Source organism: Oreochromis aureus, linkage group 9 (genome assembly GCF_013358895.1).
Source record: "Oreochromis aureus strain Israel breed Guangdong linkage group 9, ZZ_aureus, whole genome shotgun sequence".
Taxonomy (NCBI): Eukaryota; Metazoa; Chordata; class Actinopteri; order Cichliformes; family Cichlidae; genus Oreochromis; species Oreochromis aureus.
Window position 1 is genome coordinate 5,925,690 of NC_052950.1, and position 19,953 is coordinate 5,945,642.

The 19,953-nt window shown below is 39.3% G+C and overlaps 1 protein-coding gene across 4 annotated transcripts in view; it reads right to left on the minus strand.

Annotated features, from left to right (window-relative positions):
- Positions 1–19,953, minus strand: part of cubn (cubilin (intrinsic factor-cobalamin receptor)) — a 78,254-nt gene that overhangs the window by 48,231 nt on the left and 10,070 nt on the right. For all 4 annotated transcript variants that reach the window (XR_005614260.1, XR_005614261.1, XM_039617163.1 and 1 more), the window contains 13 exons: positions 19,739–19,857; positions 19,274–19,508; positions 17,972–18,153; positions 17,508–17,670; positions 15,222–15,412; positions 13,121–13,277; positions 12,588–12,763; positions 9,482–9,647; positions 8,596–8,821; positions 6,326–6,456; positions 4,500–4,689; positions 4,231–4,391; positions 1,022–1,203 (listed from right to left, as the gene is read on the minus strand). Coding sequence is in view for 2 of the 4 variants with exons in the window: in XM_039617163.1 (XP_039473097.1) it covers positions 1,022–1,203; positions 4,231–4,391; positions 4,500–4,689; positions 6,326–6,456; positions 8,596–8,821; positions 9,482–9,647; positions 12,588–12,763; positions 13,121–13,277; positions 15,222–15,412; positions 17,508–17,670; positions 17,972–18,153; positions 19,274–19,508; positions 19,739–19,857 (2,279 nt within the window). In the remaining 2 variants the exon portion in view is untranslated. The remainder of the gene's footprint in view (positions 1–1,021; positions 1,204–4,230; positions 4,392–4,499; positions 4,690–6,325; positions 6,457–8,595; positions 8,822–9,481; positions 9,648–12,587; positions 12,764–13,120; positions 13,278–15,221; positions 15,413–17,507; positions 17,671–17,971; positions 18,154–19,273; positions 19,509–19,738; positions 19,858–19,953) is intronic.

Here is a 19,953-nt window from a genome sequence, read left to right on the forward strand (position 1 = left end):
AATAATTGAAATTTTTGAAAGTGGTAATTATGGTGTGTTATTTTCAACAGAGGGAGTAACAACTTGTTTACATTTGTGTATGAAAAACAAAACCCAAACAAAATCTAACAAAATATGTACTACTTTGTCATAATTACATCAACCTAAAATACTGGCAGCCACCACTGCTACCCCTCAGCCTCCTAGTAGATACACTCATGGTATCACTTCCAAAATCCATTTTCAGAAAACTTGACCTCTAACCTCTGACCTTGATATGATTGAGATTCAAACTCATCCAAGATTTTTAGTTGCTGCACCTATGGTATCAATTTGAAAATTCTAGTTGACTTCCTTCTTGGAGTTATTTTAGACTCTGAAATGTGCTTTAAAACTTCATTACCAGGATAGCTTTCTTCAGACTTAGGAACATTACCAAAATATGACCCTTCCTGACTTGTCATTATGCTGAAAAACTAATGTATTTATCTCTGGTAAAGTGGATCACTACAGTGCTCCCTTTGTTGGGCTTCCCCATAAAACTACAAATAGGCTGCAGGTTATCCTGAATTCTGTTGCAAGGTTATTAATGAAAACCAATGAAGGAGAGCACATCAGTTCGCTCTTAGCAGAGTTATACTGGCTTCTAGTACTCATTAGAATAAAAACTACAAGAACGAACTAAACCTTGACTCCTTATTTCTCTCCTTTTTTCTCCAATCATGAACAATGTGGGCTGATAAAGCCTCTGGGCTTAGTATTGGCTCTCTCCGAGTATTTTAGATTCCACTGACACCTCCAAGCAAGTTGTTTTATACCCTAAACTGAAAAAAACCTACCTCTATCTAGCTTTGTAATGACTTTGTTGTTGTTGTTTTCAAACACCAAGCTGAGTAGGCCTGCTACGCATCTATGTTTAGCTACAGTTATGTACATTCATTAGAAAATGTTTGAATATGCCCCCAAATGAAACATTCATCTGCTTGTATACTTTAGTCTTGCATAATAATGCACCCATATGACTTAGAGGTAGAATACTCACAGCCACATAATCATAATAACAGTTAGCATTAGATTCCAGATGGAAATCAGAGAAAGAGAGCAGGAGTTTGTTGCCCTGGCTGGTCCTAATGTTCCAGTAGCACTCAGCATTTGGGTGGTAGGGTAGTGGGTAGTTAGGAGAGGAGAATGCTCCAGATGCAGTTGTCAACGTCCCTCCACAGCCTTGGAACAAAGAATAAAATCAAACGTGTAGATGAGAGAGAAAAAAGACAGAAAACACATTTTTATTTTTTTTATATTTTACTGTTACAATCAAACTTCAAATGAAAAAGTACTGTTTTCTATATACTGTAATTGTTGTACAGTGAAGGGTAAACATTTCTTGTTATTATTAAAGGTATGAAATAAAGTCTCGTGAAACATATCAACTGGTCAGCTGGCTTACGCCTTAGATAAGAAGATAGAAGTATAGCTAGACAATTCCCTCATAAGCTTCAATCAGCAGGTGGACAGTGGAGAGGTTTCTTTCAGTGTTTCAGGTCCTCTTTACAAAAAATTATATAACCTATATATAGTTTTAGACATTGTGGATGTTGGGTATCGAAGAATCCATAGGTCCCTCATCCTATTCATGTAACCTCTTCTGCCAGGGTTACTTGTGTAGTAGCATTCCAACAACGCTCTGCTTATCGGGGCATGGAGCCTGGGGCTCACTCGGGCCACTTCGGGGATGGGGTGCCCTTGGCCTCTCGGCCCGGGGCTCGGTCACTCAGGCACAGCTGGCTGCCGGCGGAGCTCACGGGCACGTCACTGCAGCCCCCCCCTGGCTTCTGCTCCGCGGCTGCTGAGTGACCCCTCATCTGGGACTCTCCTCAGCTCTTTCTGGGATAGTGGCGCGGCTGCCCCTCTGTTGGTCTTCCTTGGTCTCTTGTGTTCTGGGGGCCTCTGGATGTCTGGAGTTTTGATCTCCTCCATACCTGCTTCATGCCCTGGAGGTCGGGGCAGTGGCCCCCCACACCCTCTAGCAGATCATTACATGAAGGAACCTTTTAAAAACAAGCGTTCATGCTCACAGGTGCACACACGGGTGATCACACACACAAACTACACCCTTTTTGGCTCCTACCTCAAAGCACACACTGCGCTGTCGATCTCACGTGCTGCACAATAATGTTTAATATTTAGTATTTACTGTCATATTCCCATATATCGTTGTGATCTTGTTTATTACTCTCGTTTTCTTCTGCTTGCTTTCTTTTTTCTTTCTCAACAGGTGATCCAGGTGATCGATATATGTATTTTTTGTCTGCTTATTCTGTTGGTTTTTGTTTTTGCCCTTTTCCCCGTCCCTCTTCTCAGGTTTTTTTTTTTTTTTTTTCTTTTCCTCTTTTCTTTCTCCCTTTCTTTCCACCAGTCAAGTCTGTCCCGTATTCAGCAAGTGAAAATAAAATAAACAATAAAGGTGAATCAAATGGACCATTACGGCAAGGCTGGGATGGTCCATTTGGTAAAGTAAATCCGTTGGGCATCTTTCTTCGCCTTTAGACAATAATTCTGATGGCAAAAGAACCAAACGGGACAGGTTACAAAAACAAAAAAAAAAAACAAACAAAAAAAAAAAGAAGATGATAACAGTGGGTGGATTATATTCTTAAACTTAGTTACAGCACTTTCAGAAAGACATCTACTGTGATGAAGTCTACTCCCCACTGTTGTGTAATAATGTCAATAAAAACAAGACAGAGCTTCAGGAGGAAGAGAGGATGCTCTGCCTATTCCTAAATAAAAATCAAATATAAAAAAAAAAAAAAAAAAAAAAAAAAGCATTCCAACAACGCCCTATTTTCGTCTCTTGCCCACCGATGCCTTCTTGTATGTATTAAAAATTCCATGCTCGCCCTGGGCGGTCAATCCTTCAAGCTCGTGTCCTCTACCAGAGGCCTGGGAGCTTGAGGGTCCTGCGCAGAATCTTAGCTGTTCCTAGGACTGCGCTCTTCTGGACAGAGATCTCCGATGTTGTTCCCGGGATCTGCTTGAGACACTCAACCTAGCTTGGGAGTCACTGCATCTTACACTCTGCTGTTATGTGCTGGATTGTCTCAGGGGCATCTTTATACAGCCTGCACCTGGGGTCTTGACTGGTGTGATACCCAGCTTCTATGGATCTTGTGCTCAGAGATTGTTCCTGTGCTGCCATGGTTAGTGCCTCTGTGCTGCCCTTCAGTCCTTTGTCCAGCCACTGGTAGGATTACTGGATATCAGCCACCATGCCGGTGGTACATATCGTGCAGGGGCCTGTCCTTCCATGATGGTTCCTCGCCTTCCTCCTCTTTCTTAGGTTTCTGCTGCCTGAGGTATTCACTGAGCACGCTGTCAGTTGGGGCCATCTTCGTGATGTATTCGTGGATGTTCGTTGTCTCATCCTGGACTGTGGTGCTGACACTCACCAGTCCCCGGCCTCCTTCCTTCCTCTTAGCGTACAGTTTCAGGGTGCTGGACTTGGGGTGAAACCCTCCATGCATGGTCAGGAGCTTCCTTGTCTTAATGTCAGTGGCTTCTATCTCCTCCTTTGGCCAGCTTATTATCCCAGCCAGATACCTGATCACGGGCAGGGCGTAGGTGTTGATAGCCCAGATCTTGTTTTTACATACATATATATATATAAATTTATACACAAATTTAGTTGATCTCATCCTGCTCAGGTTGTTAGAATGCATAATCACAAGCATCGAGATTTAAAGTATTTTAAAACACACATACAAACTGCTCAGCCACATAATTGTAGATGAATGACACTATTCTAACAATTAAGGAAAGACCAGATAAAGTATTAGTTTGATTTTTGTTTTGGGGGTCAAGTTAACCAGTGTTACTTCAAGTAGGTGGTATAGGTCAATATGAAACACAAGAACCTGTGGGCCAAAGCAACACACTGTCCAGAACACAACTTTATGTTTTTTAAATTCACTTAGAAACTTGGCCTTGGCCATTTCTCTACTTCCAGATGGCTGCTAACCTTTGACATGTGCCACTGAAATAATAGGTAACTTACAGACGTTTGTTGCAAAAGTGCAGATGCCCTGGCAAAATGCATGAATTTGGTGGTATTATAAATTTAATTCTATTAGTATTATAGTATATTATAAAAATTAATTATAGCCCATAATGTCAAAGACTTACTTAAAATTAAACTTGATAAAGAAAAAGCTGAAATAGTAAAAACTGGCATCACATATATTTGAACCTCACCAGTTTGTGTTCCGTCCCAGTGAGCCATGAATCCGGGACGAGTGACTGAGGTGTCAGATTTGAATCGAACCCACAAACGGTTGCTGTGCGACATCAGAACTGGAGGCCGTTGATTGGCACAGAACTTACCAATCAAGGGAGATGTCTCAAAGCCACCGTCCCTAGTTGAGACAGTGGAAGTTCAACATGTCAGTGGTCTGAGTAAAAAGTATTACGGATAAAACTGTACAGCAGTTTTCTTCCAAGTAGGCAGAAAATGTTTTCTTCACCTGATCTCCACAAAATCAAAGCTGCAAGAAGGATGGGGCCCCTCCAACTCAAAATCAGTGAAGTTCAGCATAATCTGCATATTGACGTCCACAATTATCTTGAAGATGCAGTCTCTACTGTTGGGGTAATATTGTGGGTAGTTGGGTGAACTGAAAGACCCAGTAGGGGTGGTGAAAGTCTGGCCACAGTCTGTTGAGACAGAAAAGGGGGAAATAATGTTTTTAAAAAATTACAATCTGACTATGATATTATTTTTTGCATGAGAAAAAGCAGCGAAGCATGGAAAAATCCCTGCTCACTTTTCTGCAACCTAAAATGTCGTTTTCTTGATTAAATTCTAAAACTGATCTTGAAAACTGTACGATGTTTGTACAGGCAGACTGTATGACTAGGTGTCTGATTTTATACACTGTGACTGAAAACACCTGAATTGACAGGTGAGGTACAATATCTATGTCCATATACAGATGAGAAAAAAGTTATTAGTCCCCCTATGAAATTTTTGTCAAGTTTTTGAAGTTCTTGTCAAATTTTTCCCTGTTCTTCTTTAATGCAGCACATCATTTTTATAAATTCTTTCTGTCTGCACACAATAACAGAATTATTTTAGAAAATAAAATACTAGGGTCCGGATTAAAAGTCCACTGAAAAACTGACTTATATTGAGCCATAGCATAAAGCATTTCTGGGCAATGCTGTGGTACAACTCTTTAATGCTTAAAGCTTTTAAAATCAAGTTAAAACTTTAAATTATCTCCAAATTTACACGTGGTATAAAAACATAAGGAGGGGCTGAGCTGTCACTTCAAAACATATTGTGCCAAAAAACACAAGAAATAAGTTCAGAATTTAAACTTAGAGAAGCTATTTCACAAACCCTCACAAAGCAGGAAGTAGATGTACAAAATTATCACAGCATTTCAAGTGTCAAGAACTGGAGGGAGAAGTATCATCTGTAAATTAAAGAACAAGCTTGGCAGCATCATGGAGTGTTTGGCAGATAGACAGCAATCAATTTCAAAGACTCCAGAACACTAATGAATGGTTTGGCCAAGTCAGGAATTGTAGTCTCAAATAAAGAAATGACTAGAACTCTTCACAGGAATGGACTGTAGGGTTGCAGATGAAGAAAAACTCCAGTTTTAGAGACACCTTGAAGCCAGACTGAAGTATGCTAAGGTAAGGTAAGGAAAGATGCTAGAAGTGTGTTCTTAGAATAGATGACACACAACTAGCTCTTTTAAGGAAGAAGGGAAAGGCGAAAGGCCAATGACCCCCGTCCCCACAGTAAAACACAATGATAGGAGTATTATCAGTGTATCTGGAACTAGGAATCTCTTCAAGGTGGAAGGAATCGAGAAGAAACAAGGATATGTGAAGAAAGAAAACCGCAGGCAGTCACCATCAAACTGAGCCTGGGTCATCACTTTATCTTGATGCATGACAATGGTCCAGAACATACATTGCTATTCATAAAGTACCACCTCCAGAAGACCAAAGTGAATATTACTGACTAGCCTGCACTTGAGTTCCATCTGTGGGATGAACTGAAGACCCAGGTCAATGCCAGAAGCCTATAAAACTGGAGGCCTTGTGAAAAAAGAAAAATGGGCTGGGATTGCTCAAGAGATGTGTGTCATATGACTTTAGGCACTTATCCAACAAAAAAAGGGTACTATTTGCATTAGGAGGTTAATAATTTTGAACCTGGTAGTTTTTGATTTTTGGGAAATATTTTTTTTTATCTGTTTGCAAAAAAACTAGGATGTCTGGAAAAGCTGTGTTAAAAATTCTATGCTCTGTTTTGGGAAAGATAACCATGTACCTGTGCTGGCATTGATGGAGATATAGCTAGCAGAGAATCCTTCTGTGTTTAAACTTGAGTCAGACACAAATAGCAGGGTCAGCTGGTTGTCAGTACTCGTGATGGATGGAGGCACTGAGCGACCACAGTACCTGCACATACAAAATGCAACATGTAGACAAATTTATACATGTACCATGTACCAGCATGTACAAAACAATCCAAACCTTTACACTGTGCAAACCTAATTGCTTTGTAACTTAAATGCAGTTTGCATCATTCTACACATCAAAATGAGAAGGATAAAAAAAATGTATTATAAAGTAACAAGCCTTTTTTAAAGCAGTAAAGTAAAAATACCAAAACAAAACAGCATTGTTATAGTAGCTGGATAATCAACACATCCATAACAATGCATGGAGTGACAAATCATTCAAAGCATCCTTTGAAATTAAACTTAGTCCAAAGACAACATAACAAATTATTATTATTGTTCTTCTGGAAAAAGATATCCTCATTTTGATTCTTGTGGCATTGTGTTATTGAAAACATGAGCCTTTACTGATAAAGAAAGAAATATATATTCATCAAAAATCTTGTTTTACTTTCCTTTTATACAAAGATTTCCTTGAATTCTCCTCCTTCTCTTCTACAAAGGTAATTTGTTAAGAACAAAATGATTTAAGGGCTGGATTGTCACGGTCCTGGGTTGGTGACCCAGCGGTTTAACTTTTTCTGTGTTTTTGTAATTTTGTATTATTATTTATGTTTTAGTCCTCTGTGTTAGTCTAGATTTATTCTATTGGTGGTTCGTTTTAGATTTGTTTATTGGATTTTCCCCCATATCTTTGCCCTCTGTCTCTCCCTCGCTGTGTCTGTGTTTGTGCTTATGTGTGTACGTGTGCCTTGTTTCCTCTCCTTGTGTTCCACTCCGTCATGTTTATCTATGTTTCCCCAGCCCATCACGTCTGCCCTCTCTCTCTCTCTCTCCCTCGTGTTCCCTCGTTCCCTCTAGTCTGCCACTCCTCCACTCCTGCTTCTTGTTTTAGAATAGAATAGAATAGAATAGCTTTTTATTGTCACTGTTACAAGAACAGTGAAAGGCAGTTTGGCATCTCTCCATGTGTGTGAAGTACACAATAGCGTAAGTATTTACACAATGACAAATTTACATTTACACAAGAAAGATATGTACAAGTTATACATACACCTGCAAACATACACGCACATACATACATATATGTATATATACCTATTTGCATCCGTACATGCATACACACACATATTTCCACATACACGCTTACATCTATATACATACACATACATGCCATCTAACTAGCAGGTGCATTGAGAGGTGCAGTGTGATCAGTGATATTGCACATTGAGTGTGTGGCGGGGGGATGATATTGCACATTGAGTGAGGGTGGGGGTGGGGGGTGCTGTTGGAACTATACTAAATAATGTTATAATAAATACAGTTTAAAGAGGTAGGGGTGTTGTGAAAATCATGTGCCCATGTTCAGTGTGTCTAGTTAATTTGTGTCAGCTATGTTTCCCTGTGTGTCTCTCCGTGTGTCTAGTTTATCATTTCCCAGTATAGTTTTGTATTGTTTTGCCACTCAGCAATAAAGCTGTGTTCCTTTGAGTTTGAGTCTGCGATTGGGTCCTTTTCTGCCTGCACACAGCCGCTCTGTGACATGGATTTAGAATAACACTAAAACACCAAAGGTTGAGATTGTTTTGGGAAATATTTGCCCACTGACACAAGCCTCTCGGTATTTTATTTACATTTTTTTTAATTATACTCAGTCAACCCATACTGGTGAGACTGTCCCACCATGCAACTTTCCCAGACTTTTGTTGCTAAAATGATTTTTTCCCCCCAAAAAAACTTTTTATTCACATTTTACATGGCATCCCAACTTATGGTACCACTTTTTGTGACTTTTTATTTGTCTCTATGTAAAACAAATAATGAATCAGGCTTACTTCTTTAAATTAACTGTGAAGCTAACAGTTTAAGTTAGTTTGGATGACTTCCAAGACCAACACCAACTTTTGCGAGTTAGTTAGTTATTGCTGAATATTCTTGACACGATGACTTTTTAACATTTTTAATAATTTTATTTCTCTTCTGTATAAATATGCAACAACTGTATGACTGTATGAATCATACAATCATCATCATTATCATTATACAATCAACATGCACACTTGTGTACAAATGTTGATGCAAAGTGGTTGTTGAGTGCATATATGTGCAGTTGTGTGTGCATGGTGTCCATGTGTACCTTCCAATCTTGTTTCCGGTTTGCACTGTACCGTTGTCGTAGACCTCCAGATAATCAAAGTTACAATTAGTATGGTACTCTAAGTTGAATGACTCAAATGTCAGCCGAATCAGGTTGCCTGGGCTAACACTGATGTACCAGGTACAATTGGCACCGTGGGGGTAGCTGCTGGGATGACCAGGGCTTGTAATGGTGCCAGAAGGACTGGTCAAGGTGTCACCACAGCCTGGAATATGGAAAAAAGCAAATTAGAGATCAACATACTTTTGAGCTTGAGCTTTAAAGCTTAAAGACAAGTATGAATGGCGCTTAAATAATTGGAACTTAATGTCATGTAAAAAAGCAGGTTTAAAAAGAGCAGGAGTGCTGCTGTCCCTTCTTTAAAGTTTTAAAGGCTTAAAACTTGCTAGCTGTTAGTAAATATCAGACTGTATTAACATACATATGCTGCACAAGTCAGTTTATCAGTTATCTTAAATGGGTTAACAGCAGTTTCAAATACACACTCGGTTATAATAAATTCATGAGCTTACATTACAAATACTAAAATTTCATCTTATTTACAGTGAATTAACTTGATTACAAACTTTCCACATTTCTGTCGGTATCTGTGTTTACTCACAGTCAAGTCTCATGGGGTTTTTTGAGTGTTTCTTTCAAAAAGGAAAGAAATGTCATCCAGGCAAACAAACAATATAAATTTTTTAAGCAAAAAAACAAACGATACATTTTAAGAAAGATCCATTTAAAAACTGAGAAAAAAACAAATCCTATAAAAGCCAAGAGACTAAACCAATAGTACTTAGCAAATTGCCATCATATCTGGTGATCAACAAAATATTTGTCATTTAGAGTACTCAATGAGAAACACTGATATTTCTCTTACCCTCTATGGCAGAGTCATAGGCTGCTTCAAAGCCGTGGTTGCTGACAGAGGAGTCGGTGGTGAATTTGATGTACATAGATCGCTGAGTAGACTGAAGCCTGGGGGGAATCTCAGCACCACAAAATGTCCCCAGCAGAGGAGAGCTTGACGTGGCTCCATCCCTCACCTAGAAACAGGACAAAGCATGTGCTCATTTAACGGATCCACTGCCATGAGTTCAAGTATGAATAACGCACATGCACTGTTACATTTGTAGGTGAAATATAAAATATAAATATAAAAAATATAAAATTAACTAATTAACTATTTAAAATGCCACCAGGGGGAACTATTCACATATATCCAACCCCCCCCCCCCCAAAAAAAACACCCCAAAAACACCCAAAAAACATAAAATCATTTAAAACAATTTACCGTACTGAGCTTTACACATGTGATGAGTTTTTGTTAGTGATAGCTGTAACCAGACGGAAATTTTTAACATTTAAGTTAAATACAGCTGTTTACATGAGAAAGGAAATTAAGGTAAGATGGTGTAATGGAGTAGGCAGTCTCAGCAGACCACAAAGTATTGATGTATGGAGTTAGATGTGGTCACTCACTAATCCTTAACCCATATCTGAAATCATTTAAACCAAAAAAAACCCCACCTACACCTTGAGAATGGAGAACGACACCCCACATGGGCCCCCTGGGGAATGGCCCACTCCCAGCTTAGGCCTTCACCCTTCCACTACCTTCCCCAACGTGCTGCCCCTCCACCTACTTAAACATGTCCCTCACACTAAACCATGTGAGGTGTGAATTCAGGAGGGAACAGGTCCTGATGTACTGTGAGAATCTGAAGGACAAGCTCCAGTACAGAGGTGGACCGTCATCTCACCATGTCACCATGACACAAGAACTGATGTGAAAACCATCATGCAACACCCACAACAAAAGTGACGTGGTGAGCATAAAAACAGCCTAAGATGTCATCCCTATTAAGCCTAGATTATATTCCATTCCAGGTATTTAACAGTAGGTACATTAATCACACCTTCATATCCATAAATCAGGATTTGAACCAGGATTTCCTCATAATTATTGCAATTACTGAAATGTACATCTGTTTATATTTTTGTTTTGTGAATGAATGAAAATGTTTCTTGTGGTTTCTTGTGGTGATACTGTGCAGCCTCTGGATATGTTTTTTTTTTTTGATGTACAGGGTGGGCCATTTATATGGATACACCGTAATAAAATGGGAATGGTTGGTGATAATAAAGTCCTGTTTGTGGTACATTAGTATATGTGAGGGGGAAAACTCCTCAAGATGGGTGGTGACCATGGTGGCCATTTAGAAGTCGGCCATCTTGGATACAACTTTTGTTTTTTCAATAGGAAGAGGGCCATGTGACACATCAAACCTATTGGTAATGTCACAAGAAAAACAATGGTGTGCTTGGTTTCAACGTAACTTTATTCTTTCATGAGTTATTTAAAAGTTTCTCTTTGTTCACAGCCATTGACATGTCGAAGAGGTTAACACGTGAGGAGCGGATCGAAATTGTGTTGATATCTGGTGAACGCAGTAACCGGGTCACTGCAGCAGATTTCAAGGCAAGACACCCTACGAGACCACCCATCTCCCATGCTACAGTTAGCAAACTGCTTGCTAAGTTTCGTGAAACTGGTTCAGTGTTGGATTTGCCAAAATGTGGACGCAAGAAAAACTGTCACTAATGAAGAAACTTCAGTGGCTGTCCTAGCTTCATTCAGCAAGAGCCCACAGCGTAGCACTCGCCACATGTCACTGGAGAGTGGCATTAGTCGAACATCCCTTCGGCGGAATTAGCTACTCACAAATGGCACCCTTACAAATTCCAGCTACTGCAGCATCTCAACGAGGATGACCCAGATCGGCGCACAGAATTTGCAGAATGGGCAAAACAAAAATTGGAACAGGACCCTCAGTTCACGCAGAAGATTTTGTTCAGTGATGAGGTAAACTTTTATGTGAATGGTGAAGTTAACAAACAAAACCACCGCTACTGGTCTGACACTAACCCACATTGGATGGATCCCTCCAAGACTGTTGGAACAACAAAAGTGATGGTTTGGTGTGGTATATGGGGTACAACGATAGTGGGTCCATTCTTCATCAATGGAAACCTCAAGGCCACTGGATATTTGAAATTGCTACATGATGATGTGTTTCCCTCTTTATGTACTGAAGCTGGCACGTTCCCTGAGTTTTTCCAGCAAGATGGTGCACCACCACATTATGGGTGCCAGGTCCGAGCATTCCTAGATGAACAGTTTCCTGGAAAGTGGATTGGTCGTCGTGGGCCAGTTGAATGGCCCCCAAGGTCTCCCGATCTGACCCTCTTAGACTTTTATCTTTGGGGTCATCTGAAGGCAGTTGTCTATGGTGTGAAGATACGAGATGTGCAGCACCTAAAACTATGGATACTGGATGCCTGTGCTGGCGTTTCTCCTGCGGTGTTGCTATCAGTGTGTGAAGAGTGGGAGAAGAGGGTTGCATTGACAATCCAACAAAATGGGCAGCACATTGAACACATTTTATAAGTGGTCAGAAACTTGTAAATAACTCATGAAAGAATAAAGTTACGTTGAAACCAAGCACACCATTGTTTTTCTTGTGACATTACCAATAAGTTTGATGTGTCACATGGCCCTCTTCCTATTGAAAAAACAAAAGTTGTATCCAAGATGGCCGACTTCTTCATGGCCACCATGGTCACCACCCATCTTGAGGAGTTTGCCCCCTCACATATACTAATGTACCACAAACAGGACTTTAATATCACCAACCATTCCCATTTTATTACGGTGTATCCATATAAATGGCCCACCCTGTAAAATAATATCAGTCATCTATCACTTTTTATTGTCTGCAACATTTTCATTTCCTTAATGTTTTTATCACAGTGAAATAATATAAATAACCATAATAATAAAAAAGAAGAAGAACAATAGGAAGATAAAGAAGAAGCGGTCAAATAATGAGGCAATTATTCTATTATATTTGAGATTGTTGTGTGTCGTACTCAGAGTACTGTAAAAATATCTAACTGTGAGAACTAATATAAAATGAATTTACCTCAACATAATCATATCGACAGGAGCCTCCCTCAACGTCAAATGACAGGAAGTCAAGGGTGACCACATAACCCTCTGGCTGGTTAATCACCCATTCACAGACCTTATTATGGGGATATGCATCGGGGTGGTAGGGAGAGTGAAACTGCCCACTCCCAGATAAAGTACCTCCACAAGCTGGAGAGAGGGAGAGGTAATGTTTAGTCAGTGGCAAGTGGGGTTAATATTGGAACGTGGAATTTACCAAATCAAGTCCATAAATATACATAATTACACACACAAATATTTGATTGAGCAAGTCTGCATAAAATTAATGCTTTAAAAAAAACTTTAAAAAAAAATAATTCTCCTGTCACTGTAAAATATTTTCCGTTAACTAATGGGACAACAAGGAAAGGAAAATTTGGCAATTATAGGCAAGGTATTATCCCTGCAGCTTTAATTCTAACTGCCAACTAAGAGAAGTGGATATTCTTAAACAAAAATAGCATAAAATGTCATAAAATATACAAAATATCACACTACAAATCTCACCAACAGTATAGACAGCCCTAAATCCAGCTCGACTGACTGAGCTGTCAGACTTGAAGCGAATCCACAGGACGTTTGAGGATGAGAGAACAGGAGCTGGCAGGGTGTTTCCACAGTACTTCCCTATTAGAGGATCAGTCTCTGTTCTCCCATCACGGACCTGAAAAAAAAGGAGGTGGAACAAGAGGACAGAAGCTGGAATGTTAATCTGATAACAACTCTCTGGCGAGCAATGGTGTCTAAAGTGTTGTGAAAGAGTATTTACCCCGCCCTGATTTCTTATCTTTGCATATTTTTCACATTTACATGTTTCAGCAAGAAGTGCAGTCAAGCATTTGCAGTAACTGGCAATTGCTGTGGAGGAATTTTGGCCTACTCTTCTTTTAAATTGACTTTGATTAACCACATCTTTTGGAAAACTGAGTTCTATTTCACTTGCCACACCTCGACCTGATTACTACACACACAAATACAAGAGACGTTATGATTGAGCAAGTTACTTCTTTCAAGTCATACACATTATAAGAGCTATACGAATTGGTGGATATTTGGTCTGTTCAGATGAGTCTGTATCAACTCCAGCATCTGATTAAGATCTTCATGTAAAAGTCCTCTTCACACACTGAGGTTAATTATGGAGTTCCACAGGGTTCAGTGCTAGGACCAATTCTGTTTACATTATACATGCTTCCCTTAGGCAGTATCATCAGAAGGCATAGCATACATTTCCACTGCTATGCAGATGACACCCAACTCTATCTATCCATGACGCCAGATAACGCACACCAATTAGTTAAACTGCAAGAGTGTCTCAAAGACATAAAGACCTGGATGGCCTCTAATTTTCTGCTTCTAAATTCAGATCAAACTGAGGATATTGTACTTGGCCTTGAAAAGTTTAGAAAGATTTTTACTCTGGACAGCATTATCTTGGCCTCCAGTAACACTGTGAGGAATCATGGAGTGATTTTTGACCAGGATATGTCCTTCAATGCACATAATAAACAAATATGTAGGACTGCTTTCTTCCATTTGTGCAATATCTCTAAAATTAAAAATATCCTGTCTCAGAGTGACACTGAAAAACTAGTTCATGCATTTATTGCTTCTAGGCTGGATTACTGCAATTCATTATTATCAGGATGTCCTAAAAACTCTCTGAAAAGCCTTCAGTAATTCCAAAATGCTGCAACAAGAGTACTGACAGGGACTAGAAAGAGAGAGCATATTTCTCCTTTATTGGCTTCCCTTCATTGGCTTCCTGTTAAATCCAGAATTGAATTCAAAATCCTGCTCCTAACATACAAGGTCTTAAATAATCAGGTCCCATCTTATCTTAATGACCTTGTAGTACCATATCACCCCATTAGAGCACTTCGCTCTCGCTCTGCAGGCTTACTTGTTGTTCCTAGAGTATTTAAAAGTAGAATGGGAGGCAGAGTCTTCAGTTTTCAGGCCCCTCTTCTGTGGAACCAACTTCCACTTTGGATTCAGGAGACAGACACTATCTCTACTTTTAAGATTAGGCTTAAAACTTTGTAGTTATTATTAATCTCTGTCTCTCTTCCACAGCATGTCTTTTATCCTGTCTTCTTTCTTTCACCCCAACCGGTCGCAGCAGATGGCCCCGCCCCTCCCTGAGCCTGGTTCTGCCGGAGGTTTCTTCCTGTTAAAAGGGAGTTTTTCCTTCCAACTGTTGCCGAAGTGCTTGCTCATAGGGGGTCCTATGATTGTTGGGTTTTTCTCTGTATGTATTATTGAAGGGTGTACCTTACAATATAAAGCGCCTTGAGGCGACTGTGATTTGGCGCTACATAAATAAAATGGAATTGAATTGAATTGAATTGAATTAAATTAAATAATTTGAAGTTCATATGGACCAGTACAGAGTCCATGTATATGCAGATTTACTTGTGAATAAAAGTCGGATTCTGAAAGTATTAGTAAGCTCCCAGGCTGATTGTGGCTATCAATCATTTTCTCAAAATGGTGTCTAAAAAAAATCACTGCATTTTTTAAGTATGGTGAGATTTCTTTCCACATATCAAATTCTGAAAAAAAGAGGGGACAAAATATTTGTCTGGGAGACATAAATAGGTCTTACCTCCACATAGTCAAAAGCACAGCCACTGTGACTCTCAAGATCCATGTCAGTGAAGTTGAGGGCCACCTGCCCACCTTCTGGCAACCTGATCAAATAGATACACTGGCGGTTGTGGTTATAGTTGTTGGGCCAGTTGGGGGAAATAATAATGCCCTCACTGTCAGTGAATGTTCCACCACAACCAGGGTCACCTAAGAAAAAACATGCACAAAGAGTTAGAAGCACAACACAATTCATAAAGCAGGATATTGACACTGCTAGGAATAATCAAACCAAGCATCCAAGAATTGCATTGCACAGATAATACTGTTAATAAATATGATAATGATAATAATGACAACTGACAATTACAGCATTTATCCAAACTCTGTACAAATTATAGGCACACAAAAATGCAAAACATTGAATATATTTTTTAGGATATACAAAACATAAAGTGTTAGGAAAATCACCCTTATTGTTTTTTTCTAAAACAGGTCCAGATCCCATAAAATAGCCCTTAAGTATATGCAAGTGCAATATGAAACTAAGGGGGCCAAAACCCCCATGGGAATAATGCGTCTCAAATCCCCTAAAAAGTACAACTGTAAGGATGTTTCTCAGTCCAGAACTGTTCTCTCTGCACTAAAATATTTCATTTCATTATAAGTTCCATTTTTTTTCCACTTTTAGCTACAATTTAGCTTAACATGAAACAAATAATTTTGACCAAATATAATTAAAAAAATGGACCAGAACTACAGCATGAAGGACACAAGATGGCAGCAGGAGAGCATACGACAGTCAATGATGCTATACTGTATCAGAAGTAATACAATTATTAACAGGACAGTTGCAGTTGGTTAATTTTGGGGGGGGGGGGGAGAAAACAGGGGATTTGCTAATTTCACGGACATGGACTGCTAAATAATTGGACTGATCAGCTGTTGTCCATTTAAGGCCTGATTATTTTCAGGATAGGGTCCAAAGTTCAATGTTGTCTTCCCTCTATTCCTCTTTTCTTGCCATTCTTCTGCCATTTCGCTTTGAAGCGCATTGCACAGCATGTGAAACTACTGTCACAGTAGCAAAGAAACAGACACCAAATTATTTTGCAGCTGGTATTACAGAGCAAATTTAGAATTAGGTTACATTTTTATCACATCTTCATCTGGCCTTGCAAAGAAATCTCACTCATCAAGAATGCACTCTTAAATCTCTGTGATGAAGCAGTAACTGAAGCACAAAACATAAAACATGCTTTCTTTCTGCACAACAATTTTGGAGCAAGCCTGGCCTTACAGTAAGTGCCAAAAATGGTTGCAAGCAATACATAAAAGGTACATATCTACAGTTTCTTCAAGATCTTAGGGATAAACATCAGGCTACAGTTTACTGCTTCTCTGTTTATATATGCTAAATGAAAAGTGTTTAATACAAACAATTATATATCTGTCTTACAGTCAGGGCCAAAATTACCGGAACCCCTGGAATTTTTCCAGAAAATGCAACATTTCTCCCAGAAAATTGTTAAAATTACAAATGCTTTGGTATACACGTGATTATTTCCTTTATGTGTAGTGGATCAACATAAAAAAACAGAAGAAAAAGCCAAATTGGACAGTGTTTCACAGAAAACTCCAAAACTAACATTTGATTGCATGCCCTTTGGAAAAAATAACTGCAATCAATCACTTTCTATAACCATCAACAAGCTGGTTACACCTCTCAGCTGGAAGTTTAGACCACTCTTCTTTTGCAAACTGCTCAAGGTCTCTGAGATTTGAAGGACGCCTCCCAACAACAATTTTGAGATCTCTCCATTAGTGTTCAATCATATTTAGATCCGGACTCATTGCTGGCCACTTTAGAACTCTCCACCGCTATGTCTTCTACCATTTCTGGGTGCTTTTAGAGGCGTGTTTGGGGTCATTGTCCTGCTGGAAGACCCGTGACCTCTGACGCAGACCCAGCTTTCTGACACTGGGCCCTGCATTGCGCCCCAAAATGTTTTGGTAGTCTTCAGATTTCATGATGTCTTGCACACAACCAAGGCTTTTTTGGAGTTTTTAGAATTTTTGGAGTTTTGCATAAAACATTGTCAAATTTGGCTTTTTTTCTCTGTATTTTGTGTTGATCCACCACACATAAAGGAAATAAACACGTGTATAACAAAACATTTGTAATTGTAACAATCTTGTAACAAAGAAATGGTGCATTTTCTGGAAAAATTCCAGTGGTGCCGATAATTCTGGGCATGACTGTATACACTTAACCAAGCTAAACTCAGTATGACTGGTTTCTTACTTGGTGATGTTGTGTATGTGATGTGGAAACCTCGGTCAGAGACAGAGAAGTCAGAGTGGAAGTGAATCCATGCTGCTGGGCCAGTGGTCTGTATGGGGGGTGGAGATGCAGTACTACAGTACTTTCCTAAAACCGGATCTTCAGATAGAAGGCCATCCCGAATCTATTGCATTTGGTGACACAAAACAATAGAGGAAAAACTGTAAGGATGAAAAAGTAGTAGTTTCAGCCTATGCACATACCTCCTAAAATAGCAAACTGTAGCAAACACGAGTAAGACGGAATAATTTCAGTGTTTTCATTTCAGCAGTATGGCTGCATTTAACCCCGCTTTACAGTGTAGATAGGTATAAGTGTCAGGTCTGAGTGAGATAATGTGGTCAAAAAGAGGACTGTCCCAGCAAATACGGACACAACACAAAAACATGCTTTCAAAGTGAAATGGGTAATGTGCCATTTCTTACCTCTAGAAAGTCAAAGTTGCAGTTAGGATGATGTTCAAGACTTAGAGTCCCGAATGCAAAAGTAATGAGAAGGCCAGGGTCCACTGTTACTGTCCAGTAGCAGTCCCGACTAGGTGGGTAGTTTCCAGGATAACCAGGTGAATTAATGTTGCCATATGGGGCAGTTAGTTCCTCTCCACACACTGAGATTAGAAATGCATTTAAAGGAATAAATCAACATTATTCATACAACTGTTGTTTTCTATTAACTTAACAGGAAAATATTGTTCATTTGCACACAATGTGCATATGATCAAATAAATAAAACACAAGCTCCCATGCCTAACTCAGTAACAGAAACCAAGATCTCTCAAAATTAAAACTGAGACATTACTAATTGTAACGGACCAGATTTATTAACCCTCTGTGTCATATCAAACACCTCACTGGGTCTTAAAAAGTTACTGCCAGGATTTACAAAAAAGGCATAGCGTCAATTTTGCAACTGAATGTAATTTTGGGGTATTATTGAACATGTATTTGTAGGAATTTCAGTTATAGAGCACAAAATATTATTACGCCTACTGGTGTTGGCCAGAGGGGCCGATGGCCGATGGCGCGATATGGCAGCCTCGCCTCTGTCAGTCTGCCCCAGGGCAGCTGTGGCAACAACTGTAGCTTGCCTTCACCGGTGTATGAATGTGAGAGTGAATGAATAGTGGTATTGTAAAGTGCTTTGAGGGGTCCCGAAAAGCGCTATATAAATGCAATCCATTATTATTATTATTTATTATTATTAGGAGAAAATTTAAAGGAGTCACATAAATATGATTTACTAAGGTCTGCAGCACACAAGTCACGACACCGAAAAAAGCAAATCTAATTTTGTGTGGTTCTAATAGGTGTTCATTTATTTGAAATGATAAGGACTGCAAGAAGAGGGGTGATGTAATGTAAATATGACACATACATACATTTGGCATCATATGGGCATTCATTTACAATATGGATGTCATTTTAAAAGACAGCACAGCACGTAAAGCTGTGCTTAGCTTTTTGGTTATCAACTACTAATTAAAAGTGTAACAAAAACACTCACAAACAACTTTGCTTATTTATGACCCACAAATTTGCACTGTTCTTGGCCATTACTGAAATGAACTGGCTGCGTCTTCGTTATTTATTTATTTAAATATATAAATTTGTTTTTTCATTTGTTGGCACATTTAATTGCAATTGCAACCTCATGCAAAAAAATTTTTTCCTGCTTCAAGCTTCAAAATATTTCAAATTTCAAAACCAAAACACTTGAACTGTACTGACCTGGGTCCTGAGACTGCCAAGCAACTGTGAAGCCACCGGCACTGACAGAGTGGTCAGAGCGAAACCAGAAGTACAAAGAATTATGGGAGCTGTAGAGCTCCGCAGGGCTATTTTGGCCACAGTATTTTCCGATCATGTAAGCTGAAGCACTCTCCCCGTCGTGAATCTGAAGGAAGTCAAAGTTGCAGTTGGCACTGTTCTCCAGATCAAAGAATGGAAAGGTAATGCGCAGGATCTAGAAGAAAAGACAGAAAATAAATGACTAATTAGTAAACATTAGTAAGGGCCAAAGATTTGTAAACATTTAACACATTTCATTGCACCTCCATATTTACTACCACCTCACAAACCAAAATCATGAAAATATGAAATAAAACAGAACAAAACAAACAAAAAAACTTTTTTTTTTGTCTAGAATTTTAAAGAAGCTGTCCGTATGGAAATTTGAGAGGAACAGGAACACACCTTGTTTGCATCAGTGTGGATCACCCATGCACAGCTGACCTCGTGATCATATTCATCATGACCTGGGGTGTTAGGATAACTGAAGGAACCAGCAGGGCCAGTCAGGTACCCTCCACAAACTGCAACACACATTCACACTGGTTTTTAACCTTTATCATCTTCCTTGTGAGAGAAGCTAGCTTGCATGCTGCTGAAGTTTGAAATCATCTTTACTG